Here is a 22,039-nt window from a genome sequence, read left to right as displayed (position 1 = left end):
TCATTTCTTACCTATAATATTTCTCTAAATGAATATAAATATTGCATTTACCTTCGAAACTCTTTATAATGAAGTTTTTTTTCTCCTCTTTTTCCGAAGAAACGTATCTGAAGAGTTGTGTTAACTTCAGGTTCTTGCACTTTTGGTTCCTATAAAAAATTGTACAATAATTTCAAATAATTATGAACAAGAACAAAAATGGATCCTGTAACTGGAACTTTCAGGGTAATATCCACATATGATTCTTATGGTGCGCGCGCGCGCACACACACGAAGGGTAGAAGAGAAGAGCTGAGCCACTCTTTCTCTTCGTTACGTTGAATAACCACCTTTGCTTATGCAGGGGAGAAATAATGAGGGTTAAAATATTCAAAGTAGAATTTAGCAGTAAACAAAATCTTAGATCAAGCTAAAATATATGACCCTAGGCATTTTCTAATAAAGCAACACTCAGAGAATTCAAGCAGGAAAATCTTTGAAATTTTGCTAAATGTCAGAAGTACTTGAAAAACATTTATTTTTCCTAGTTATAAAATTAGTAGGTGAGAATTTCATTTAAAGGTAAAGGAGTTACAGACTCATAGATTCTTCCTCCTTCCATTCTTTAATAAAATAAACAACAAAATGAATGGCAAAACAAAACTGCCAGAATATTATCAGCGGCAAACAGACAATGAAAGAGGGAACAACCTTAAACCAAATGTTCTGAAAAACAGCAGACAGAGGAAGAAAAAAATAGACTCAGGTATTGGATGGTCTAGCATAATCTCTTAATCCTGCCCCCAACCCTACTTCTCAGAAATTGCAGTAGGAGGTGAGATTATTATATTATGAGAACTTCATTAAAACTTTCAACTTGGCAATCAGTAGATTAATGGGGTGAAAAGACAACCCTGGGACAACTCATGGAAAAACTCCGATAGAAACTTGTTCATAACTTGGTGGGACTTAAAGGACTTCCAGGGCTTAGAATGTTCCAGGGTCCTATGTTAAACTGAGGTATTAATCAGATGCCCATAGAGATATATGTTTGGAGTGGTGAAAGCAGGCTGTGGTCTAGGACTTGTGATGGGATCACAGAAGACAGAAGAGAACCTGATCCTCCAACAAGGACTGTATTCATTCAGCCCAATGAACTCCCTTTCCTGTCTTCACCCCTTCAGTCTCCAGAAAAGTGGGTCAAAATGCAATACTCAGGTATCAAGGAGAATTTCATTTGTGCTCTGTAGGAGCAAAGAGAAGGTTTAGACAGCATGAGCATGATGAAGACACAGAAAAGAAATAGCATGACTCTAAACAAAGGCAGTATAGCAGAAAGAAAAAAGGAACGAATCAGGCAAAACAGATGAAAAAGCCAGTCTAGACATAAAGACTTTCCTTCTGCCCCCTACCCTTTCCATAACCTCTGGAAACCATTAATCAGTTCTCTATTTCTGTAATTTTAAAAATATTACATACGGTGGTGACGGTAGCATCATGTGGTGAAAGTAATGAATGTCACTGAATTATTGTACACTGAGAAATGGTTAAAGTAACAATTTTTTTTTATATCTGTATTTTTTTTTTTTTAAAAGGTTACATAAATGAAACCATACAGTGTGTAACCTTTTGGTACTAGCATTTTTCACTCAGCATAATTTTCAGGAGATTCATCTAGGTTGTCGTGTTTATCAATATTGTGTTCTTTTTATTATTGCTGAGTAGTATTCCATGATACGGATGTACCACAGTTTAACCAATTTGCCTACTGGAGGAGATTTGAGTTGTTTACAGTTTTTGGCTATTACAAATAAAGCTGCTATAAATATTCACATTTAAGTTTTTGTGTTACCATAGGTTTTCATTTCTCAGGGACAGATACACAGCAGTGCAACTGCTGGGCTGTATGTTTGCTGCATTTTTAGTTTTTGAAGAAACTGCCAAACCTTTTCCAGGGTGGTTATACCATTTTATATTCCTGCCAGCGAGGTGTGAGTGCTCCAGTTTTTCCACATCCTTGGGAGCATTTAGTGCCGTCACTACTTTTTATTTTAGTCATTCGGATAGATGTGTAGTGACATCGCACCGTGGTTTTAATTTGCATTTCCCTGATGGCTAATGATGTTGAACATCTTTTCATTCGCTTATTTGCTATCTGCATATCCTCTTCCGCGAAATGTCTCTTCATGTCTTTTGCCCATTTTCTAATTGGATTTTTTTTTTTTACTGTTGAGTTTTGAGAATTTTATTTTATATGTATACTAGTCCTTTGTAGTTTGTTTTTCCATCATTTTATCAGGATCTTTTGCAGAGTAAAAGTTGTAATTTTGGTGAAGTCTAATTGATCTATTTTTCCTTTATGGGTGATGGTTTTGGTGTCAAGCCTAAGAATTTTTTTCTTAGCCTTAGGTCCCAAAGATTTGCTATGTTTTTTTTCCTAAAATGTTTATAGTTTCACATTTTATATTTAAGCCTGTGATCCATTTTGAGTTAATTATTCTATAAGATGTGAGACTTAGGCCAATGCTCATTTTTTCGGGGGGAAGAGGAGTCTGTTGATATCCCATTGTTCCAGCATAATCTGTTGAAGAATACCACACAGTTAAGTCTTGAAATTGTGTAGACTTATTCCTCCCACTTTATTCTTCTTTTTCAAAACTATTTTAGTGGATTCTCTGAGACTATTACCTTCAGGCTCTCTTTTAACCTAGAACCAAGCCTATTCCCTCAGGTCCCCTTTTAGCAAAATTGCAGAGTAGCACACAAAATAAAGATCGGTGCTCTATTTAAAAACCATCAGTATGAGACCAAAAGCAAAGATGAGAAGATAAGGCGGCAAGTAAACTAGAGTACTAGAAATGGAACAAATAACACACAGAGAATGTTGATACACTGTGATAAATTTAATTAATGTCACTGAACAATTTGTATGGAAACTGTCAAATGGGAACCTAACTTACTGTGTAAACTTTCACCAAAAACTCAACAAAATATTATTTAAAAAAAAAAGGGGGACGGGAATGACTCAGTTCTACATCACCAGGGTGGCTACTTTCACAAGGGACAGGGATGTTTACGACAAACTGGGGTAGCCTTTTGTTTGATCTTGACACAGGCAGCTTGTGCAGTTGCAGCAAGGAAAAAAAGTATTCCTTATTCTCAAATCCACAAAGCTGAATTCTGTTCAGTGGACCTGCTAATAGTATTCATCCTCTGAAAGACTAAAGAAGAACCTTGGAAAGCTATGACAGAGTGCCATGGCACAGCTTGATAGAAGCTTTACTTAAGAGAGCTGGAAGCACATGAGCTGCTCTCAATTGCTCTGCTCATAACGAAGCACCTGACATTTTCCTCCAGCAGAGGCCTCCTAAAAATCTCACTTTCTCTACTAAAACCTTCCTAACAAAAATCTCATAAACCACATGCTTAAAATAAACACATATTCATTTCTAAATTAAAAACAAAAATCAAAACTATTTTAGCTACTCTAGTACCCCACCCCCACAGTACCTTTGCCTTTCCACATAAATTTTAGAATAATCTTATTTGGTGTCTGCAAAAAATCTTGCTGAAATTTTGGTAGGAATTGCATTTAAACTGTGTATCAATTTGGGGAGAATTAACATCTTTACTATGCTGAGTCTTCCAATCCATGAATATAGTATTGTCTCTCCATTTTTTTAGATCTTTGATTTCTGTGTTGTGTAGTTTTTCGCATACAAACTTATAAATGTTTTGTTAGAGTTACATCTAAATTATTACCTTTCACTTCTATTCTGATTATTTTAATTGAAGTATAATTGACATAAAATGAATAATTATAAAATATACAGTTAATTGGCATTTAGTACATTCACAGCTGTGCAACCATCACCTCTAACTAGTTATTTTCTTAACTCCAGAAAGGAAACTCCATACCCATTAGGCAGTTATTCTCCACTTCCACTGACTCCCAGTCCTTAGAAACCACTAATATGCTTTCTGTCTCTGTGGGCTTACTATTCTGGATGTTTTATATAAATGAATCATAGAATATGTGACCTTTTGTGTCCAGCTTTTTCATTCAGTTTTAGGTTTATCCATGTTGTACCACGTGAGTTGGAATTGATGGCAACTGATGATAGTGGTGGTAACATGTATCAACATTTCTTTTTTTTTTTTGGTGTGGCTGAATAATATTCCATTGTATGGATAGACCACATTTTGTTTATCCATTCATGTGTTGATAGAAAGATGGGTTCTTTCTACTTTTTGGCTATTGTGAATAGTGCTGCTATGAATATATATGCATAGGTTTTTATCTGTTTTCAATTCTTTTGAAATTCCTAGGAGTGGAATTCCTGGGCCACATGGCAATTCTGTTTAACCTTTTGAGGAACTATCAAGCTGTTTTCCACAGCACTGCCACCATTTTGCAATCGCACGGTAGTGTGCAAGTGTTCTAATTTCTCCCCATCCTTGTCAACACTTGCTATTGTCTGTTTTTTTTGATGAGAGCCATCCTAGTAGGTTTTGATTTACACCTCCCCAATGGTTAATGCTGTTGAGCATTTTTTCATGTGCTTGTTGGTCATATCTTTTTTGAAGAAATGTCTATTAACATCCTTTCCATATTTTTTACTTTGGTTGTCTTTTTGTTGTTGAATTGCTAAGAGTTCATCAATTCTGATAGTAGACATTTATCACATATATGATTTGCAAATACCTTCTCCCATTCTGTAGATTGCTTTTTTCACTTATAATGTCCTTTGATGCCCGAAAGTTTTTAACTTTGAAAAAGTCCAATTTATCTATTTTTTCTTTTGTTGCTTGTGCTTTTGGTGTCATATCTAAGAATTCACTGACAAAGCTCAGTCATGAAGATTTACCCCTATGTTTTCTTCTAAGAGTTTTATAGTTTTAGCTCTTACACGTAGGTCTTCGCTGAATTTATTTTTTGAAAGTGGTGTGAGGGAGGAGTTCAACTTCATTCTTTTCCATGTGGATATCCAATTGTCTCAGTACCATTTGTTGAAAAGACTTACATTTTTTTTTGAATGACTGTAAATGATATCATATTTTAAATTTCAGTGTCCATGTGTTCACTGCCAGTATACAGAAATACACTTGATTTTTGTATGTTTATCTTGTATCCTGCGACCTTGCTCCAGTCACTTATTACTTCTACAGGTTTATTTTATGGATTTACCACTTGTCTGTCAGTTTGTTGCACTGAGATGGCTTGCATATTGTTGTGATGCTGGAAGCTATGCCACTGGTATTTCAAATACCCAGCAAGGTCACTCGTGGTGGACAGGTTTCAGTGGAGCTTCTAGACTAAGACAGGCTAGGAAGAAGGATGTAGTGATATACTTCTTAAAAAATCAGCCAGTGAATAGCAGCAGAACATTGTCTGAGGATGAACCCCTCAGGTTGAACGGCACTCAAAATACAACTGGGAAAGAGCTACCTCTTCAAAGCAGAGTTAACCGTAACAATGTGGATGGAGTAAAGCTTTCGGGCTCTGCATTTGCTGATGTGGCATGACTCAAAATAAGAAGAAACAGCTGTAAATATCCACTAATAATAGGATCATGAAATGTACAAAGCATGAATCTTTACAGGAAATGAATCTTACAGGAAAACTGTAAGTTGTAAAAAATGAAATGGAATGCATAAAGATCAATATCCTACATGTTAGTGAGCTGAAATGAACTGGTACTGGCCATTTTGAATCAGACAATCGTATAGTCTACTCTGCCAGGAATGATAAATTAAGAGGAATGGTGTCCCATTCCTTGTCAAAAAGAACATTTCAAGATCAATCCTGAAATAGAATACTGTCAGTGATATGATAATATCCATATGCCTACAAGTAAGACCAGTTAATATGACTATTATTCAAATTTACACAGGAACCAAGGCCAAAGATGAAGAATTTGAAGATTTGTACCAACTTTTACAGCCTGAAATTGATCAAACATGCAATCAAGATGCATTGATAATTACTGATGATTGGAACGTGAAAGCTGGAAACAAAGTAGGATCAGTAGTTGGAAAATATGGCCTTGGTGATAGAAACAAAGCCAGAGATTGCATGACAGAATTCTGCAAGACCAATGACCTATCCATTGGATGTACCATTTTTCAACAACATAAACAGCGACTTTACACGTGGAACTCGCCAGATGGAATACACAGGAATCAAATCGACTGCATTTGTAAAAAGAGATGATGAAGAAGCTCAATATCATCAGTCAGAACAAGGCCAGGGGCTGACTGTGGGACAGACCATCAATTGCTCATACGCAACTTCAAGCTGAAGCTGAAGAAAATTAGAGCAAGCCCACAAGAGCCAAAGTACGACTTTCAGTATATCCCACCTGAATTTAGAGACCATCTCAAGAAGAGATTTGGCACAACAAACACTAATGACCAGACGAGTTGCAGGATGACATCAAGGACATCACACATGAAGAATGCAAAAGGTCATTAAAAAGACAGGGAAGAAAGAAAAGACCAAAATAGATGTCAGAAGGACTCTGAAACTTGCTAAAGTGAATGGAAGGAATGATGAAACAGAAGAGCTCAACAGAAGATTTCAAAGAATGGCTCCAGAAGACAAAGTAAAGTATTATAATAAAATGTATAAAGACCTGGAGTTAGAAAACCAAAAGGGAAGAACATACTAAGCAATTCTCAAGCTGAAAGAAAAGAAGAAAATATCCAAACCTTGAGTTGCAATACTGAAGGAATCTATGGGCAAAATATTTAGTGATGCAGGAAGTATCAAAAGAAGATGGAAGGAATACACAGAGTCACTGTACCAAAAAGAACTGGTCAACATTCAACCATCTCAGGAGGTAGCATATGATAAAGAACTGATGGTATTGAAGAAGAAGTTCAAGCGGCACTGAAAGCATTGGTGAAAAACAAGGCTCCAGGAATTTACGGAATACCATTTGAGATGTTTCGACAAATGTATGCAGTGCTTGAGGTGCTCACTCGTCTATGCTGAGAAATTTGGAAGACAGCTAACTGGCCAACTGACTAGATGAGATCTGTCAGTACTCATGCTCATTCCAAAGAAAGGTGATCCAATGAAATGTAGAAATTATTGACAGATATCATTAATATCACAAGCAACTAAAATTTTGCTGAAGATCATTCAAAAACTGCTGCAGCGGTACATGGATAGGGAACTGCAAGAAATTCAAGCTGGATTCCGAAAAAGATGTGGAACGAGAGATATCATTGCTGACATCAGCTGGATTTTGGCTGAAAGCAGAGAATACTAGAAAGAAGCTTATTGTGTTTTACTGGCTGTGCAAAGGCATTCGACTGTGAGGATCATAACAAATTATGGATTACACATTGAGAAGAATGAGAATTCCAGAACATTCACTTGTGTTCATGAGGAACTTGTACATAGACCAAGAGGCAGTAGTTTGAACAGAACAAGGGGATATCATGTGGTTTAAAGTCAGGAAAGGTCTGCATCGAGGTTGTATCCTTTTACCACAATTATTCAATCTGTATGCTGCACACAAAATCCAAGAAGCTAGATTATACGAAGAAGAACGCAGCATCAGGACTGGAGGAAGACTCATTAACAACTTGGGATATACATGGATGACATAACCTTGTTTGCTGAAAGTGAAGAGGACTTGAAGCACTTACTGATGAAGATCAAAGAGCACATTTTTGAACAGTAAATTACAGCAATAGATTATGGTTAACACAAGTGCTGATTTGGTTTTGTCTTTGCCACTTCTGCCATTTTCCTACCTGACTGCAAGTTTACTCGGTGGAACTAGGAAAGTGACACCCAGGATTTAAGGACAGCACCCTACATGAAGAAGCTGGCATCTGAATTGGCCTGCAGGTATGCTTCAGAAAGATGGTGTCATTAGGGTTGGTGTCACCTACTGGGATAACTCTTGGTGTCACCACCCCTCCCCCCCACGGACCTCGTCTGGTACCAGACCATACAGAATCCTTACTAACATTCACTGTCAGTTTTAATCAAAGAATAACGTGTGATACAGTTGTGAACTGCTTAAATGTACTATTTCTTAGATATAGGACTACTAAAAACAAAATTATTTTGTAAAATCTCTCTACATTACTTTTAACATTATTATGTTAGTAACTAAGCAGAACCCTTTTTTGATTTTTCTCCTTTTCCTTTAAGTACTATTTCATTCTCAAGAAAGTTATTGATATAGGTTCACAAGTACTAATTACCACAAAATTGTAGCTAAAACACCAGAAAATTTGACAAAATCAGCAACTATAAAAACACTGGCAGCAACGAAAACAACAGAACGTGTATGTAGGGTGAAGAAAAACAACGTGGGTAACAATAACAGCTCTGATGAGAGCACATTAGAAGGTTAAAAAGTAAATTAGCATAGAATTTTAGCCTTGTTGTTGTTGTTAGGTGTCGTCAAGTTAGTTCCGACTCATAGCGAACCTATGTACAAGAGAACGAAACACTGCCCATTCCTGTGCCATCCTCATGATCTTTGCTATCTTTGAGTCCATTGTTCCAGCCACCGTGTCAATCCATCTTGTTGAGGGCCCTCCTCTTTTTTGCTGACCCTCTACTTTATCAAGCATGATGTCTTTCTCCAGGATTTAGCGTTGTAGTTATATTGATACATCTAAACTGGGCTTACAAAAAATGTTTTTGTTGTTATAACTAACTACAGGGATATTTTTATAAAAAATAATTAATTTCTGCTGAAATACTAAAAAGAAAAGATCCAAGACTATGGCCTTCAGTATGGATTTTACCTCGACATAAAAAAAAAAAAAACTTCACAACCGGACCAATAAACGACATCATGCTAAACAAAAAAAGATTGAAGCTGTCAAGGATTTCATTTACTTGGATCCGCAATCAAGGCCTATGGAAACAGCCATCAAGAGATCAAATGACATCTTGCACTGGGCAAATCTGCTGCAAAACAACCACTTTAAAGTGTTTAAAAGCAAAGATGCCACTTTGAGGATTAAGGTGTGCCTGACCCAAGCAATGGTATTTTCAATTGCCTCGTATTCATGCAAAAGCTGGACAATAAATAAGGGAGACCAAAGATGAATTGATGCCTTTGAATTATGGTGTTGGCGAAGAATACTAACTGCTAGGAAAATGAACAAACCTGTCTTGGAAGAAGTACAGCCAGAATGCTCCTTAGAAGCAAGGCTGGTGAGACTTCGTCTCACTTACTTTGAGTATGTTATCAGGAGGGCCAGTCTCTGGAGAAAAACCATGTGCAGTAAAGAAGAGGGTCACTGAAAAAAAGGAAGACCTTCAATGAGATGGATCGACACAGTGGCTGCAACGATGGGCTCAAACATAGCAAAGATCGTGAAGATGGTGCAGGAACGGGCAGTGTTTCGTTCTGTTCTTCAAAGTCACCATGATTGGAATTGACTTGAGAGCACCTGCCACGATAACATTTTTTTAAACTGTCGGAAACCCTGGTGGCGTAGTGGTTAGGCGCTACGGCTGCTAATCAAAGGGTCGGCAGTTCGAATCCGCCAGGTGCTCCTTGGAAACTCTGTGGGGCAGGTCTACTCTGTCCTATAGGGTTGCTATGAGTCGGAATTGACTCGATGGCACTGGGTTTGGTTTTTTTGGTTATTTATTTATATTGTGCTTTAAGTGAAAGTTCACAGTTCAAGTTAGTTTTCCCATACAAAAATGTATACATATATTATTATGTGACCCTACTTGCTCTCCCTAAAATGTGACAGCACGCTTCTCCTTTCCACCCTGTATTTCCCATGTCCATTCAACCAATTCCTGTCCCTTTTTGCCTTCTCATCTCGCCTCTGGACAGTGACTGCCCATTTAGTCTCATGTATCCACTTGAGCCAAGAAGCATACACTTCAGAAGTATTTTATGTCTTATAGTCCAGTCTAATCTTTGTCTGAAGAGTTGGCCTTGGGAATGGTTTTAGTTTTGCGCTAACAGAGAGTCCAGGGGCCATGTCTTCTGGGGTTCCTCCAGTTGTAGACCATTAAGTCTGTTCTTTTTACCAGAATTTGAGTTCTGCACCCCGCTTTTCTCCTGTTCCGTCAGGGGCTCTCTGTTATGTTCCCTGTCAGAGCAGTCATTGGTGGCAGCTGGGCACCATCTCTTTCTTCCAGTCTCAGGCTGATGGAGTTATGTGGTTTATGTGGTCCTTTCCGTCACTTGGGTGCATATTTTCCTTGTGTCTTTGGTGTTCTTCATTCTCCTTTGCTCCAGGTGGGAGGAAACCAATTGAAGCATCTTAGATGGCTGCTTGCTAGCTTTTAGACCCCAGACGCTACTCACCAAAGTGGGATGCAGAACTTTTTCTTAACAAACTTTGTTTTGCCATTTGATCTAGATGTCCCTTGAAACCATGGTCCCCAAACCCCACCCCTGCTACTCTGTTCCTCAAAGCATTTGGTTGTATTAAGGAAACTTCTTAGCTTTTGGTTTAGTCCAGTGGTACTGACTTCCCCTGTATTGTGTGTTCTCCTTCCCTTCAACTAAGATAATTCTTATCTACTATTCAGTTAGTGAATAACCCTCTCCCTCCCTCCTCACCGTCGTAACCACAAAGAATGTTTTCTTCTGTGTTTAAAACTTTTCCTGAGTTCTTATGATAGTAGTGTCATAACGATATTTGTCCTTTTGCAACTGAGTAATTTCACTCAGCATAATGCCTTCCAGATTCATCCATGTTATGAGATGTTTTGAGGATTCATTGTTGTTCTTTATCACTGCATAGTATTCCATTGTGTAAATATACCGTAATTTGTTTACCCATTCATCCGTTGATGGGCACCTAGGTTGTTTCCATCTTTTTGCTGTTGTGTACAGTGCTGCAAAGAACATGAGTGTGCATATATCTGCTCATGTAAAGGCTCTTATTTCTCTAGGATATATTCCAAGGACTGGGATTGCTGGATCATATGGTAGTTCTATTTTTAGCTTTTTAAGGAAGCGCCAAATCCATTTCCAAAGTGGCTGTACCATTTTACATTCCCACCAGCAGTGTATAAGTGTTCCAGTCACTCCATGACCTCTCCAACATTTATTATTTTCTGATTTTTGGATTAACACTAGCCTTGTTGGGGTGAGATGGTATCTCATCGCAGTTTTCATTTGCATTTCTCTAATGGCTAATGATCGTGAACATTTCCTCATGTATCTGTTAGCCGAGTGAATATCTCCTTTGGCGAAGTGCCTGTTCATATCCTTTGCCCATTTTTTAATTGGGTTATTTGTCTTTTTGTTGTTGATGTTTTACAGTATCTTGTAGATTTTAGAGAACAGACACTGAACAGATTTGTCAAAACTAAAATTTTTTTCTGAGTCTGTAGGTTATCTTTTTACTTTTTTGGTGAAGTCTTTAAAAAAAAATTTTTTTTTTTTTTTAGATGAGCATAAATGTTTGATTTTTAGGAGCTCCCAGTTATCTATTTTTTTCTTCTGGTGTTTGTGGATTGTTAGTAATGTTTTGTATTCTGTTTATACCATGTATTAGGGCTCCTAGTGTTATCTCTATTTTTTTCCCATGATCTTTATCATTTCAGATTTTATATTTAGATCTTTGACCCATTTTGAATAAGTTTTTGTGCATGGTGTGAGGTATGGGTCTTGTTTCATTTTTTTGCAGATGCATATTCAGTTACGCCAGCACCATTTGTTAAAGAGACTGTCTTTTCCCCAGTTAACAGACTTCCAGCCTTTGTCAAGCATCAGCTGCTCATAGGTGATGAATTTACATCTAGATTCTTGATTCTGTTCCATTAGTCTATGTACAAGTACCAGGCTGTTTTGACTACTGTGGAGGTATAACAGGTACTAAAATCACGTAGTGTGAGGCCTCACACTTGTTCTTCTTCTTCAGTAATGCTTTACTTATCTGGGGCCTCTTCCCTTTCCATAGGAAGTTAGGTGATTTGTTTCTCCATCTCATTAAAAAATGCCATTGGAATTTGTATCGGGATTGCATTGTATCTGTAGATCGCTTTGGGTAGAATAGACACTTTCACAAAGTTGAGTCTTCCTATCCATGAGCAAGGTCTCTTTCTCCACTTATGTAGGTCTCTTGGTTTCTTGCAGTAGTGTCTTGTAGTTTTCTTTGTATATGTTTTCACATCTCTGGTTAGATTTATTCCTAAGTATTTTATCTTCTTGGTGGCTATTGTAAATGGTATTGATTTGGTGATTTCCTCTTTAATGTTCTCTTTGTTGGTGTAGAGAAATCTAACTGATTTTTTACGTTCATCTTGTATCCTGATACTTTGCTGAAAACTTCTATTAGTTCCAGTAGTTTTTTTGTGGATTCTTTGGGGTTTTCTGTATATAAGATCATATCATCTGTAAATAGAGATACTTTTACCTCTTCCTTACCAGTTTGGATGCCCTTTTATTTCTTTTTCCAGCCTAAATGCTCTGGCTAGGACCTCCAGTACAATGCTGAGTAAGAGTGGTCATAAAGGGCATCCTTGTGTGGTTCCTGTTCTCCAGTGGAATGCTTTCAGACTCCATCCATTTAGGATGATGTTGGCTGTTGGCTTTGTATAAATGCCCTATTATGTGGCAGAATTTCCCTTCTATTCCTGTTTTGCTGAGAGTTTTTATCATGAATGGGTGCTGGACTTTGTCAAATGCCTTTCCTGCATCAATTGATAAGATCATGTGGTTCTTGTCTATTGTTTTATTTATGTGATGGATTACATTTTTTTTTTTTAATGTTGAGCCATCCCTGCATACCTGGTAGGAATCCCACTTGGTCATGGTGCATTATTTTTTGGTATGTTGAATTCAGTTGGCTAGAATTTTGTGGAGGATTTTTGTGTTTATGTTCATGAGGGATATTGGTCAGTAATTTTCTTTTTTTGTCATGTCAGGGTTACGCCACCTTCATAGAATGAGTTTGGGAGTATTCCATCCTTTTCTATGCGCTGAAATACCTTTAGAAATACATTTCTCTGAAAGTCTGGTAGAATCCTCCAGTGAAGCTGTCAGGGCCAGGGCTTTTTTTTTTGTTGTGTGGAGAGTTTTTAAATTACCTTTTCAATCTCTTCTTTTGTTATAGTTTTATTTAGTTGTTCTACCTGTTTGTGTTAGTTTAGGTAGCTAGTGTGTTTCTAGAACTTTGTCCATTTCCTCTAGGTTTTCACATTTGTTAGAGTACAATGTTTCATAGTATTCTGTTATGATTCTTTTAATTTCAGTTGGGTCTGTTGTGATATCACCCATCTCATTTCTTATTTGGGTTATTTACTTCCTTTCGGGTTTTTCCTTTGTCAGTTTGGCCAATGGTTTATCAATTTTGTTGATCTTTTCGAAGAACCAGTTTTTGGTCCTGTTAACTATTTCAATTGTTTTTCTATTCTCTATTTCATTTAATTCTGCTCTAATTTTTATTATTAGAGAGCTTCTTTTGCTGCTTTCTGTTTGCTGGAGTTGTACAGTTAATGTTTTGATTCTGACCCTTTCTTCTTTTTGAATGTGTGTATTTATTGCTATATACTGACCTCTGAGCACTGATTTTGCTGTGTCCCAAAGGTTCTGGTAGGATGTGTTTTCATTCTCATTTGACTCTGTAAATTCCTTTATTCCATCCTTAATTTCTTCTATAACCCAGTAGTTTTTGAGCAAGGTGGTGTTCATTTCCATGTGTTTGATTTTTTTTTTTTTCTTTGCTTTTCTGGTTACTGACTGCTACTTGCATGACTTTGTGGACAGAAAAGATGCTTTGTAATATTTTGATGTTTTGGATTGTTAAGGCTGCTTTACGGCCTTATGTGTCGTCTCTTCTGGCGAATGTTCCATGTGCATTGGAAAAGAAAGTATACTTGGCTGTTATAGGGTGGAATGTTCTCTAAATGTCTATAAGATCAAGTTGGTTGATTGTGGCATTTAGGTCTTCTGTGTCTTTACTGAGCTGCTTTCTTGATGTTCAGTCCTTCACCGCCAGTGGTTTGTTGAAGTCTCCTAGTATTATTGTGGAGCTCTCTATTTCTCTTTTCAATGCTGTTAGAGTTTGTTTTATGTATTTTGGAGCCCTGTTGTTGGATGCATAAATATTTATTATGGTTATATCCTCCTGGTGTATTGACTCTTTAATAATTATATAGTGTCCTTTTTATCCTTTGTGGTGGATTTTACTTTAAAGTCTATTTTGTCAGAAGTTAATATTGCTACTCTTGCTTTTTTGATTGTTGTTTGCTTGATATATTTTTCCATCCTTTGAATTTTAGTTTGTTTGTCTATTTAAGTCTAAGGTTATCTCTTGTAGGCAGCATATAGACGGTTTGTGTTTTCTGATCCATTCGGCCACTCTCTGTCTCTTTGTGTATTTAGTCAATTTACATTCAGCATAATTATTGACAGGTCTGAGTTTAGTACTGTCATTTTGATGTCTTTTTTTCTGTGTTGTTGACAGTTTCTTTGTTCCACTTAATTTTCTGTGTTGAATCGTTTTTCTTTATGTATTTTCATCTTTTACATTGTTGTTGATTTTGTATTTGCTAAATCTTTATGTTTTTCTTGTTTTTTATTTTGATGTGTAGGATGGTTAGTTTCCTTTGTGGTTACCTTAATATTTATCCCTATTTTTCCAAGTTTACACCAATCTTTTATTTCTTTATATCGCCTTGACTTCCTCTCCATATGAAAAATCTATGACTACATTTTTTAGTCCCTCTTTTTCATTTTAATGTTGTCATCTTTAACATATCAACATCTGTTTCCCTATTTACAGTGTTTTAGCTTCAATTTATTTTTATGACTTCCCTATCTGGGTTGATGGAAACCCTGGTGGCTTAGTGGTTAAGTGCTACGGTTGCTAACCAAAGTGTCAGCAGTTTGAATTTGCCAGATGCTCCTTGGAAACTCTATGGGGCGGTTCTACCCTGTCCTATAGGGTTGCTATGAGTTGGAATCAACTTGACGGCACTGGGTTTGGTTTTTTTATCTGGACTGATACGTGACTGCTCTGTCCTGTGTTCCAGTCATGTGTTGTTATCTGATGTTATTGATTTTCTAACCGGAAGACTTCCTTTAGATTTGTTATTTTGGTATGGTTTTTGCAAATTCTCTAAGCTTCTGTATATCTGGAAATGTCTTAATTTCACCATCATATTTGAGAGACAGTTTTGCTGGATATATAATTCTTGGTTGGCAAATTTTTTCCTTCAACGCTGTATACATGTCATCGCATTGCCTTCTTGCCTGCTTGGTTTCTGCTGAGTAGTCTGAGCTTAGTCTTATTGACTCTCCCTTTTAGATGACTTTTCGTTTATCCCTAGCCACTCTTAAAATTCTCTTTGGTTTTGGGAAGTTTGATTAAAATATGTCTTGATGACTTTCTTTTGAGATTTATCTTATGTGTGTTTTGATGAGTATTTTGGATAGATACGTTCTCATCTTTCACAATATCAAGGAAGTTTTCTGTCAAGAAATCTTCAAGAATTCCCTCTGTATTTTGTTATCCCCTTGTTATGGTACCCCAGTCACTTGTAGGTTATTCGTCTTGATAGAGTTCCACACGATTCTTAGGGATTCTTCATGTTTTTTAAGTTCTTTTTCTGATTTTCCTCAACACAGTTCATGTCAAGCACTTTATCCTTAATCTCACTAATTCTCACTTCCATTGCCTCAATTCTGCTCCTATAACTTTCTATTGAGTTGTCTAATTCTGAAATTTTATTGTTAATCTTCTGGATTTCTGTTTGCTGTCTATGGATTTTCGCAGTGTGTTAAACTTGTCATTACATTGTTGTATAGTCTTCTTAAGCTCCTCTATTGCGTTGTCTGTGTGTTCTTTGGCTTTTCTGCGTTTTGCCTGATCTCCTGAAGAGAACTGTATATTAACCTTTTGTATTCTACCTCTGGTAATTCCAGGAAGTTCTCTTCCTCCGGAAGGTTTCTTGATTGTTTTGGGAGCTTGCTGAAGCCATCATGGTCTTCTTCTTTATGTGATCTGATACTGACTGCTGTCTCTGGGACATCGATAAGTTATTATATTTATTTATTTTATGTTTGCTTACTGTGTCCTAGCTTCTTGTTTTGTTTTGATATGCCCAAATAGTCTGCTCACGCAAGCTATTTGATTATTGGTGCCTTTGATGCTCTAACACCCTGTCCTCTGACGGTTAGATCTGTTACTAGGTATTTGAGAGGAGGACTCCATTTACTTTTCTTGTATGGATTCAGCTCAGGTGTCCAGGTCATCAGTCACCAAGTGGTGGTGCAGGCTCCCACCTACAGTCCTAGTTGGGCAGGGGTGATTGATGTAGGCACAGGTACCGGGCTGCAGTAGGGGGTCATGTGCTGAGCATGGCAGGGGGCTGCCAGCTGCCCCTGAGTATCTGGGAGGAAAGTGTGTTCCTGTTTCCTAGAGAGCATAGGTGGGTGGGTTTTGCAGCTGGACTATGGGCACCTAATGCTGTTGGCTGTAAGGACTGGGAGGCACCACTTATTCTTGGACCCCTGTCACGGGTGGCTAGGTTGCATGGGTGGAGCCACCAGTCTTCAGGCCCCTGATGTGAGCAGCTGAGAAACCTGCTTAATGGGCAGAGCAATGTCAAATGTCATAAACCTGCCACTCCAGCTGATACAGTGGAAGTTAGGCTTCAGGTATATACACTGTTGTACTGTGCTAATGAGGGCCTACACTGTTGAATGGGCCCAGAAAGGCCTATGGAGGGGTGAAAAGTATTCAAAGTCCATGGACCCCTTATGCCTGTGCCTAGGAAAAGGAGCTGTGCCCGCGCTGAGTTCCCAGATTAGGGGAGCTGGCAGATTATTTTTTCCTGTATGTTAATTTGTTCCCTCTCCAAGGCTGGGAGAATGTCTCAGGATGCGTGACGGGTCCTACTTCTGGCCCAGGGGATGAGGCGATTTCTGATGCCAGCCCAGGACCTGGTGCACAATGAGAGGGGGCAGGTAAATGGGAGAGAGGTTTTTCCCAAAGAGGTATTTTTTGATCCGTGCGGTAGGTTAGACGCACGTACTTATCTTTTGCCAACTGAGTGCAGCTTTTCACTGGCTCTGGAGGCTTCAGTAGACTCTCTGCTCCTCAGTCTCTCCTGACGTGGAAAACATATCTCGAGCTCCACTGCTTGCCTTGACACTCACGCCAGCCGATCTGGTCTGTGGGGTGCCAGTTCCTGCCAGGTCAGGTCTGGCATCTCCTCACTGCTTCTGAACTGCCTCTCCCTTCCCCTGCCGTCAACTTTTTCTTTGATGTTCAGGGCTCCCAGATTGTCATACACAATTGATTCTTATATGTTTTTTTTTGGTCTTTGTTGTAAGAGGGAGCACAGGAAGTGTCTGACTACTCCGCCGTGTTGGCTTCACCTCTTTAATTGTACTTTAGATGCTTTACAGAACCAACTACGTTCTAAATAAAGTTAGTGCACATATTTTTTTATGAATTGTTTAAAAACCCCATGACATGTCAACATGCTCCTTTCTTGACCTTGGGTTCCCTATTACAAGCTTTCCTGTCCTCTCCTGCCTTCTAGTCCTTGCCCCTGGGCTGGTGTGCCCTTTAGTCTCATTCTGTTTTATAGGACTGTCTAATGTTTGGTTGAAGGGTGAACCTCTGGAGTGGCTTCATTACCGAGCTAAAAGGGTGTCCCTGGGCCATACTCTCAGAGATTCTCCAGTTTCTGTCAGGTCAGTAAGTCTGGTATCTTTTTATGAGTTAGAATTTTGTTCTACATTTTTCTCCAGCTCTGTCCGGGTCCCTCTATTGTGATCCCTGTCAGAACAGTCAGTAGTGGTAGCTGGGCACCATCCAGCTGTGTGGGACTCAGTCTGGTGGAAGCCGTGGTAGTTGTGGTCCACTAGTCCTTCCATTGTGTCTTTAGTTTCCTTCATTCTCCCTTGCTGTGGAAGGGGTGAGACCAGCGGAGTATCTTAGATGGCCACTCACAGTCTTTTAAGACCAGACACTACTAACCAAAGTAGAATGTAGAACATTCCTTTCATAAGCTAGTTATGACAACTGAGCTAGATGTTCCCCAAGACCATGGTCCCCACAGTCCTCAGCCCAGTAATTCGGTCCCTCAGGGAGTTCGGAAGTGTCTATGGAGCTTTCATGACCTTGCCTTGTACAAGCTGTGCTGGCTTCCCCAGTATTGTGTACTGTGTTACCCTTCACCAAAGTTGCCACTTATCTATTGTCCAGTCAGTCTTTTTCCATCCCCACCCCTCCCCTCCCTAGTAACCATCAAAGATTATTTCTTTTTGTGTGTAAACCTTTTCATGAGTTTTTATAGTAGTGCTCTTATGCAATACTTGTCCTTTTGTGATTGAGTTATTTCACTCAGCATAATGCCTTCCAGATTCATCCACGTTGTGATATGCTTCACAGATTCATCATTGTGCTTTATTGTTGTGTAGTTTGTTTATCCATTCATCTGTTGATGGGCACTAGGTTGTTTTCATCTTTCTGCTAATGCTGCAGTGAACCTGGGTGTGCACATCTCTATTTGTGTGACGGCTCTTATTCCTCTAGGATATATCCCTAGGAGTGGGATTGCTGGATCATATGGCATTTCTATTTCTAGCTTTCTAAGGAAGTGCCGTATCTTTTTCCAAAATGGTTGTATCATTTTGCATTCCCACCAGTGATGCATACGAGTTCCAGTCTCCCCCAGCCTCTCCAACATTTGTTATTTTGATTTTTTTGATTCATGCCTATAATTCTGGGGTCAGCTGGTATCTCATTGTGGTTTTGCATTTCTCCAGTGGCTAGTGATCGTGAGCATTTCCTCATGTGTCTGTTGGCTGCTTAAATGTCTTCTTTGGTGAAGTGTCTGTTCATTTCCTTTGCTCATTTTTTTAAAAAATAATTTTTATTGTGCTTTAAGTGAAAGTTTACAAATCAAGTCGGTCTCTCATAAATAAAATTATATGCACCTTACTACATACTCACATTTACTCTCCCCCTAATGAGTCTGCTCCCTCCTTCCAGTCTCTCCTTTCATGACCATTTTGCCCGTTTCTAACCCCCTCTACCCTCCCATCTCCCCTCCAGACAGAAGATGCCAACATAGTCTCAAGTGTCCACATGGTGCAAGTAGCTCACTCCTCATCAACATCTCTCTCCAACGCATTGTCCAGTCCAATCCATGTCTGAAGAGTTCACTTCGGGAATGGTTCCTGTCCTGGGCCAAAAGAAGGTTTGGGGACCCTGACTGCCAGGGTCCTTCTAGCCTCAGTCAGACCATTAAGTCTGGTCTTTTTATGAGAATTTGGGGTCTGCATCCCACTGTTCTCCTGCTCCCTCAGGGGTTCTCTGTTATGTTCCCTATCAGGGCAGTCATCGGTTGTGGCCAGGCACCATCTAGTTCTTCTGGTCTCAGAATGATATATTCTCTAGTTCATGTAGCCCTTTCTGTTTCTTGGGCTCATAATTACCTTGTGAGCTTGGTGTTCTTCATTCTCCTTTGATCCAGGTGGGTTGAGACTCATTGATGCATCTTAGATGGCCGCTTGCTAGCGTTTAAGACCCCAGATGCCACTCTTCAAAGTGGGATGCAGAATGTTCTCTTAATAGATTTTATTTTGCCAATTGACTTTGATGTCACCTGAAGCCATAGTCCCCAAACCCCTGCCCCTGCTTTGCTGACCTTCGAAGCATTCAGTTTATCCATGAAACTTCTTTGCTTTTGGTTTAGTCCAGTTGTGTTGACCTTCCCTGTATTGAGTGTTGTCCTTCCCTTCACCTAAAGTAGGTCTTAAAAAAAATCCAGTGCCGTCGAGTCGATTCCGACTCATAGCAACCCTATAGGACAGAGTAGAACTGCCCAAAAGAGTTTCCAAGGAGCGCCTGGCAGATTCAAACTGCTGACCCTAGGTCTTATCTACTATCTAATCAGTAAATAACCCGCTCCCACCCTCTCTCTCTCCCCCCCTCATAACCACAAAAGAATGTGTTCTCAGTTTAAACTATTTCTCAAGATCTTATAACAGTGATCTTATATAATATTTGTCTTTTTGCAATTGACTAATTTCACTCAGCATAATGCCTTCCAGGTTCCTCCATGTTATGAAATGTTTCACAGATTCATCACTGTTCTTTGTCGATGTGTAGTATTCCATTGTGTGAATATACTGTAATTTATTTATCCATTCATCCGTTGATGGACACCTTGGTTGCTTCCATCTTTTTGATATTGTAAACACTGCTGCAATAAATATGGGTGTGCATGTATCTGTTCGTGCAAAGGCTCTTCTTTCTCTAGGATATATTCCGAGGAGTGGGATTCCCGGGTCATACGGTAGATTTATTTCTAGCTTTTTAAGGAAACACCAAACCGATTTCCAAAGTGGTTGTACCATTTGACATTCCCACCAGCAGTGTACAAGTGTTCCAATCTCTCCAAATCCTCTCCAACATTTATTATTTTGTGTTGTTTGGATTAATGCCAGCCTTGTTGGAGGAGTGAGATGGAATCTCATTGTAGTTTTAATTTGCATTTCTCCAATGGCTAATGATCAAGAACATTTCCTCACGTATCTGTTAGCTGCCTGAATGTCTTCTTCAGTGAAGTGCGTGTTCATATCCTTTGTGCAATTTTTAATTGGGTTGTTTGCCCTTCTGTGGTTCACTTTTAGCAGAATCACGTAGATTTTAGAGATCAGGCGCTGGTCAGAGATGTCATAGCTGAAAATTTTTTTCCAGTCTGTAGGTGGTCTTTTTACTCTTTTGGTGAAGTCTTTAGATGAGCATAGGTGTTTGATTTTTAGGAGCTCCCAGTTATCTGGTTTCTCTTTGTTATTTTTAGTAATGTTTTGTATTCTGTTTATGCCTTGTATTAGCGCTATCAACGTTGTTCCTATTGTTTCTTCCATGATCTTTATCGTTCTAGACTTTATGTTTCGATCTTTGACCCATTTGGAGTTAGTTTTTGTGCATGGTGTGAGGTATGGATCCTGTTTCATTTTTTTGTAAATGGATATCCAGTTATGCCACACCATTTGTTAAAAAGACTATCTTTTCCCCAATTAAGTGACACTGGGCCTTTGGCAAATATCCGCTGCTCATATGTGGATGGATTTGTATTTGAGTTCTCAATTCTGTTCCATTGGTCTATGTGTCTGTTGTTGTACCAGTACCAGGCTGTTTTGACTACTGTCCTCTGCCCATTTTTTAATTGGATTATTTGTCTTCTTGTTGTAAAGGTGTACGATTTTCCTGCAGATTTTAGAGATTAGGCCTTTGCTGGATTTGTAATATCCAATTTTTTTTCCCCCAATATGTAGGTTCTCTTTTTACTCTTTTGGCTTCATCTGTAGATGAGCGTGTTTAATTTTTAGAAGATCCCAGTTATCCAGCTTATCTTCTGAAGTTTGTGTGTTGTTACTTATGGTTTATATCCTATTAATGCTGTGTATTAGGGCCTCTAGTATTGATCCTATTTTTTCTTCTATGATCTTTATAGTTCTTGGTTTTATATTTAGGTCTTCGATCAATTTCAAATTAATTTTTGTGTATGGTGTAAGGTATGGGTCCTATTCTTCTGCAGATGGACATCAAGTTTTGCCAGCACCATTCATTAAAAAGACTGTCTTTTTCCTATTTGATGAATGTTTGGCGTTTGTCAAAGATCAGGTGACTGTAGGTGGATGAATTTACACCTGTGTTCTCAATTCTGTTCCATTGGTCACTGTATCTGTTGTTGTACTAGTACCAGGCTGTTTTGACTATCATAGTTGTATGGCAGGTTTTGAGGTCAGGTAGTGCAAATCCTCCTACTTTCTTCTTCTTCTTCAACAGGCTTTAGTTATCTGGGTCCTCTTCCCTTTCCATATGAAGTTAACGATTAGTTTTCCATTATCTTTAAGAATGTTGTTGGAATTTGGATTGAGATTGCACTGTATTTGTAGATTGCTTTTTTCTTTTGGGGGGGGTAGAATTGTCATTTTCACAGTGTTGAGTCTACCTATCCATGACCATGGTATGTTTTTCCATTTATGTACATCTCTTTTGATTTCTTGCAGTAGTGTTTCGTAGTTCTCTTTGTATAGGTCTTTCACATCCCTGGTCAGATTTATTCCTAAGT

The 22,039-nt window shown here is 38.6% G+C and overlaps 1 protein-coding gene across 4 annotated transcripts in view; it reads right to left on the bottom strand.

Moving 5' to 3' along the window:
• Window positions 1-22,039, bottom strand: part of MICU2 (mitochondrial calcium uptake 2) — a 254,652-nt gene that overhangs the window by 25,740 nt on the left and 206,873 nt on the right. For all 4 annotated transcript variants that reach the window (XM_064275343.1, XM_064275344.1, XM_010593949.3 and 1 more), the window contains one exon: window positions 52-149. In XM_064275343.1, the coding sequence (XP_064131413.1) occupies window positions 52-149 (98 nt within the window). The remainder of the gene's footprint in view (window positions 1-51; window positions 150-22,039) is intronic.

This window comes from Loxodonta africana, chromosome 23 (assembly GCF_030014295.1).
Source record: "Loxodonta africana isolate mLoxAfr1 chromosome 23, mLoxAfr1.hap2, whole genome shotgun sequence".
Taxonomy (NCBI): domain Eukaryota; kingdom Metazoa; phylum Chordata; class Mammalia; order Proboscidea; family Elephantidae; genus Loxodonta; species Loxodonta africana.
Note: the sequence above shows the minus strand (reverse complement) of the source record. Positions and strands in the feature narration are given on the sequence as shown.